General features: G+C 28.2%; 1 protein-coding gene across 1 annotated transcript in view; it reads right to left on the bottom strand.

Annotated features, from left to right (window-relative positions):
• The window catches only part of LOC106692402 (mucosa-associated lymphoid tissue lymphoma translocation protein 1), a gene marked incomplete in the record, with an annotated part of 33,030 nt that overhangs the window by 17,407 nt on the left and 8,941 nt on the right, over positions 1–6,682 (bottom strand). The window contains 2 exon segments of the mRNA XM_067053520.1: positions 5,072–5,164; positions 5,868–6,129. Coding sequence (XP_066909621.1) covers positions 5,072–5,164; positions 5,868–6,129 — 355 coding nt within the window.

Genomic DNA, 6,682 nt, shown 5'->3' on the forward strand with positions numbered 1-6,682 from the left:
ATAAAGAGGCAAATTATAAGTATAGTGTACAAAACTTGTAACGCGGGTAAGGAAAATGGATAAAAGTGGAGAGAATAAGGGGAAAGAGTAAAATAAAGAAAGGGGAAATAAAATAAAAACGAACCTGTTAGCTGGAAGATCAAACGTCTAATGGAAAAACAGCGCTAATGGCGGTCAAACCCAGAATTAAAAAACAAGTACACTTTTTATATATATATATATATCCCATCTGGAGCAAATGAAATCAAAATAATACATTATTTTACTATTAATAATAGAATTAGAACCACTAAGAAGTAGATTTTTCTTTCTTGTGCATAGTGAAAGAAAACAAAACTAAAGAATGTTAAAACAATAAAATAAAAGTCATTGGTATGGATGGGAAGTGCGAAAATCAGCTTCCTGATGGCAGCAGTAAAGTAATGAATGTTTAGGTGAACAATAGACATTGGCAGAATAACAAAATTTTATTAAACAACAAGGTAAAAATTAAGTCCAAAATTATTATTTCTATGAAAATTCATAATTAAGGATTTAAAAAAAAAAATGAGAATAAATTTGACTTGCTTATTCCTAAAAAAAATTTTTTTGGCCTTCTTTACTGGATGAATCTTTTGTGTTTTTTTAATAGTTTTTTGTATACATTTAAACTCATTTAATACAATCCAAAATATTTTTTTATTATTTTATATAAAAAACGACAATGAACTAATCAATCGATATAAAATAACCTCAAAATCCATGCAGAACAAAGTCAGAAAATAATACTATAAAAATGTTGAAATAAAATAACATAATAAATTTTTTTTTCCTCTTAGAGCTTATTAGTAAAAACCCTAAGACACCCATCTACTAATATTTTTTTTTTTGTAATAATGTTCTTTATTTGTACTGGGAAATCTCCCTTTAGAAAAACATAACAAGTATTAAACAGACTGTAGAGCCTTACAGTATAATAAAAAGGTTAAAATAAAATAAAATAAAGGAATTGTAAGACATCATTAAAATAATAAATTGAAAAAAAAAAAAATGAGATAATAATAATTCACAAAATGAAAAATATAAAGGAAAGTAAATAAATAATTAGCAAGGAACAATTAATGTTTATATAAATATTTACAAGTTTTAAATGAAAATCAAGATATAAAAATTGAGCATAAAAGAAACAAAAAAAAAATTAGAATAAAAATAAAAAAAAAAAAACAAATCTTTAAACAAATGATAAATAATAAGGTTTCTACTTGTTAGAGATCTATTTTAAAAAAATTATTTAACTTTAAAATAGCACTCACCCTTTTTAGACACCCATAATATCCTTAATTTAAATGGTTTAGAGATATTCCAAACCTATCAAGGGTATGAGACACATGCTTCAAATATAAATAATTTTTAATACCTCATATAGATTATAAGATATTTCTCCCCTTAAAAAAAAAATTAGTACATAGTTATGTACGTATGAATAACAGCTGTAACAATTTTTATTAAACTCGTCATATTAATATAAATTAAGTGTTCTTTAATATCATTAATATTCTGATTGAAATAATTTGAGATTTAATTCTCAGGCTTAATTTCTGAACTTTAAAAATAGCTTTCTCTAAAATACCTTAAATTTTGTTTATTGGAGGTAATTAACCATCTCCCAATGTCAGTAGTAATAAAAAATGCATAAATATGGTCTATGAAAGAATTTGATAATTAACTAAAGAAGAAAGTGAATGTATTTGTGTTTCCATGGTTGTTATGACCATAATCATAAATGTTTGATACAAATTTACAGATAGAAACAGATAGAAATTTATATCCAACCCTCTAAATCGATCATCAGCAGTGAAGCAGTCTTAAGACAAATGAATGAATACTGCCTGCCCTTTTAATCCTGAAGAGATTATTTAAATAAAATTACCCTCCCAGAAAGAATATATATTTCTCATAATCAGCTTTTAAAAAGCCTCAAAATTAAAAATATAAGGTATCTGGATTTATTTTTGCTACAGCAACTGTGTGTGTGTGATTTATTTATACACAAACTTTGCTCTTTTGATACTCTCAAAGTGTTAAATATCTTTTACCAAGAAAGAAACAAAAGCTAAATAAACTAAGTGTAACTCATTATTATTTATTCTATAATAAATACATATATATAGCCCTATTTCTCTCCTCTCTAACCTTTCAAAACCGTTAGAATGCCTTGTTCAAAACCAACTCTCAAACTTCCTAGAAGAACGTTCCCTCATCAACCCCCTCCACTCTGGCTTTCGACCAGGCTATTCAACACAATCCGCTCTCCTTAAAATAATCCACGACCTCCAAACTGCCATGAAACACCAAAACCTAACTATCCTCATCCTCCTTAATTTCTCCAAAGCATTTGACCACAACATCCTTCTTACCAAACAACGAAATCTTCCTCTATCCAACAGTGCTTTGCGCTGGTTTCAATCCTTCCTATCCGGTCGTTCCCAGTACATAGTGGTTCCTGATAAACCTCCATCAATGACTCGACCCCTCACCTGTGGTGTCCCTCAGGGTTCATCGTTATTCCCTATCCTTTTCGCTATCTACATCAATGACCTTCCCATCCTTATCCAACGTTCTCAATATCATTTGTATCCAGATGATTTCCAAATTTACCTTTCCTTCCCACCTCACCTTCTGACCTATTAGTTGCTACGGAGAAGACTTGAATAGAATTAGTCAGTGGGCACAAGAAAACAAGCTTAAGTTGAATGCAGAGAGTACTAAGGCAATCGTAATAGGATCTAATCACCTCCTAAAAACTATTCCTCACATTTCAACCTTATTCCTAAACAACAATTCATACGTTAAAAACCTTAGTGTCACTATAGACCAAACGCTCTCCTGGAAAAACCACGTTTCCCATATTTCCTGTCGTACCTTTTCCACCCTGAAGCGTTTAAATTATTTTCGTCACCTACTTCCTTTTGAAACCCGCAGGCTCCTGGTTAATTCCTTAATATTCCCCCACTTTGACTATTGCTGTGTGGTTTATGGGGGAGTCTCTGGGAATCTCGAAGCAAAATTAAAATGGTTAATTTATTGCTTTGTACGATTCATCTTTGGGGTCTCCAGGGACGCCTCAGTCACCCGATTTTATGAAGAGTTGAAGTGGCTTTACCCCTCTCTCCTTCATAAATATTTCCTTACTTCCTTTCTCTATCAAGTTATCCAATCCTGCCGTCCATTGTACATCTCAGATATCCTTTAATTTAAATCCCCAGTCCATTCCCGCAATAACCGCTCCTGGCCTTCAGACTTATATGTAACTGCCCATCAAACCGCAGCCTTTGGTAGATCTTTCCTCGTCCGTTCCTCTTCCCTATGGAATTCTATTCTCTCCTTTATTCGTAGTTCTAATACCCTTCTAATCTTCAAATCCCGTATCTTCGACTACCTTCTGTCCACCCAATTCCGTAAGAATAACAATTGAAAGTTTCAAAAAAGCTCTATATATTTTCTGTATTTTATGTCTTAGATTTTCGTTTAATAATTGTAAATATGTACATTAGCAGAAATTATCTCTTTTCATTTATTATTTTTTAATTTAATTGTATTTGATTTTTTATCATTATTTTTCTTTTTATTTACTATCAGAAGTCATCTTATGTTTTCTGATATAACAAGTGGTTTTATTTATTTTTTTATCATTATTTTATATATTCTGTAAATTATTGTTCTTTATTTATATCTTTTAAAATTCATTGAATTATTTTATTTTATGACATTTTGTAATTTCATCTCTATTTTGCAATTTGCTCCAAGGCTTTAAAGCCTAATTTTGACGTCTGTAAATTATTCTAAAGGGATCAATCCCAGAATAAATAAAGATTATTATTATTATTATTATTATTGTCACATTATAATAAACATTTTTGACAGACAAAACAATTTATCGAAAAAAAAGAAGATTAAATTTGAAATATAAATTTCTTATGAATTTTTAGAACAACAGCCTTAAGGTCAAAAAAATTAAGAAATAAAAACAAATTTGGATTAGGCATCATTGAGTTCATATTTCTTAATTTTTTCCCTTATGGCTATTGTAGTTTTAAAAATTTATTAAAAAAAGTAGATCATATGATGAAACAAATTAATAAAGTTCTCAATATTATTGCATTGTTACTTCATGAAGAGTTTACTATCAATATAAACATATAACATTGTAAAAATAAATAAAAATAACTGCACATATTTATAATTTATGAAAAATTATTACATATTATAATTATATTTTCAAAAGTTGAATCATCATAAATATTGTTTTGTTTTGTTTTCCATTCTAATAAAATCAAAAATTATAATAATAACTAGTTGTTACTTCTTGAAATAATTATAAGCAAAAATATAACATAAATGCTAAAGAGGTCATATTATATACATATAGGTTTGTATACCCTATTTGGGATCCCATGACAAGTGGATGGAATTTATAAATGTCATACCTTAACATTATGATTCCCATGATAAATACTATGATTTTTTATCAATTAATCATGTAAAACATTTAATTATATATGGTTATGATGTTTTATAAAAAAAAAAAAAACATTGTCAGAGGAAAAATTATGACCTATCCCTTCCATAACAAATGTATAAATTAACATCTTCAACTGCAAGTTCATAACCACATTCTGTTCCTATATTTCACCAGTTACCTATCATTAGATATACATTACTGAATTAATTATCAAGCCAGTGTGTAACTAATAATTGTTATTTTGTATATTCCTTTTGTTTGATTGGTAATAGTTCTGTATCACATGCTGTTCTAATTTCAATTTCAAATTTAAATTTAACCCTCATGAATATTACTAAAAATATAGTCCTCTGATAAAACATTACACGAGCATAATTATAATATTTATGATAATTTAAGGATATTATTAACATATAATTTTTAAATATTAAGCAAGCAATCTAAACAAAATTATAACCACTAGATAAAGTCAATTAAGGACTAGAGCCATAAATAAACAAAGAAATTAAATATCACATTTTTTATATAAAATTAATATTTGTTATCATAAAAGTAAAGCGATTAACTTACTAATATTTGGCACTCATCAGAATATACTTCTCCAGCTGAATTTTTTGCAACACATCTATATATACCAGTATCTGATTTCTTTATATTCTTAAGCTGAAAAGTGATTAAGTATTAACAACAAATTAAGCACATAGATGTCACACAGGTTTCTACCACAATATTCTCACTCTAATGCAACAGAACAAATTTAATACTAACTTCCTTAATGAAGACAATAATAATTTTTCATAAACTACATACTCTTGAAAAGAACTCTTCATCTTAAATTAAATGAGGAGTTTCTATGGAAGAGAGAAAAACAGTAAAGGCTCATTCATACCTAGAATCAAATCTTGAAGGAGAGAAGGACAGTGAGAAGTTAAGTAAAAGTCAGAAGTTGCCTGGTTAGGTAAGGAGGTACATGAATGTCAAAGCATTTGAGGAGATCATAACAATCAATAATATTATGAAAGAGTTTATAAAAAAGATTATACAACAATTAAATCTTCGGGTTGAAAGTTTACTAACACCAGCTAATTTCTAATGAGATGTAACCGAAACCTTCATTTTTGGATTTATGTTTTGAAACTAAAACATCAAAATTCTGAACAATTAATTTTTATTATATATACTTAAAAGCCAATAACTTTGGCTAATATTAGAAATAATTGATGGCATAATAGTCAATGCAAAATATTTAAAATGCTCAGGCTAAATACATTAAAATTACCACTCCTAAATAAGACATATGTGTTGAAATAAATAAATTTTAAAATACCGATCTGATCTATATATACACACAAATTACAATACTTACAACCAAGACGCAGTCGTTTTTTCCTTCAAGGATTTGATTTTGCTTTATCCATTCTATTGCATACTTAGACCGACAGTATATTTCTACTTCTAATTTGATTATTTCAGCACCAAATGGGACTACAAGTTTTGATGGTAAATTTTGAACAAACTCAGGCAGTGAATCCAGAAGGGTACAAACTACAATATTTGATCTGACTTCAATCGTACAGTCTTTTGTGCATTGTGTAACAATACAATAATATTCTCCTTCAGAACTTTCTCTAAAACATTATTTTCAATGAAAAAAAAATCAGTAGGAAACAAAGTCATTAAGAAATATAAGCAGAGCCAGCCTTAGCTGATTAATGCAAGGCCATTTACAAACCTAGTTGTATTATATCTATAAGTGTAAGCTAAAACTTTCAACTCAGTATTAATTTTTATTGTAAGTGAAAATCCCATATTAGTAAGAGGCCTGGAACAATTGCACCAGCCTAAGACCAGCCCTAAATGTCAGGCTAGAATTAAAAAAACTTTTCTGAGATGTTTAAAGGTTTTTTTTTTAAAAGAAAAGTATAGATACTACAATCATTTTATTATTTACTCAAGGATAGCATGAAAACATTAACTATTTCAATAAATTTTTGGAGATGATCAAGGGGTGGGGTCAGCAAATAAACACAAATTCTTTATATTTCTTCTCCATTGTACCTTCCATTTTTAAAAATTGTTTCTCCATACACTCTATATTTAATTCAGCAAATTTTTTGTACACATCTATATGACTAAAATTTGTTTTTTCTTTTACTCACCTATATAGCTCTCTTACCCATT

Source organism: Halyomorpha halys, unplaced genomic scaffold, assembly GCF_000696795.3.
Source record: "Halyomorpha halys isolate HHAL.00 unplaced genomic scaffold, Hhal_1.1 Scaffold55.1, whole genome shotgun sequence".
Lineage (NCBI taxonomy): Eukaryota > Metazoa > Arthropoda > Insecta > Hemiptera > Pentatomidae > Halyomorpha > Halyomorpha halys.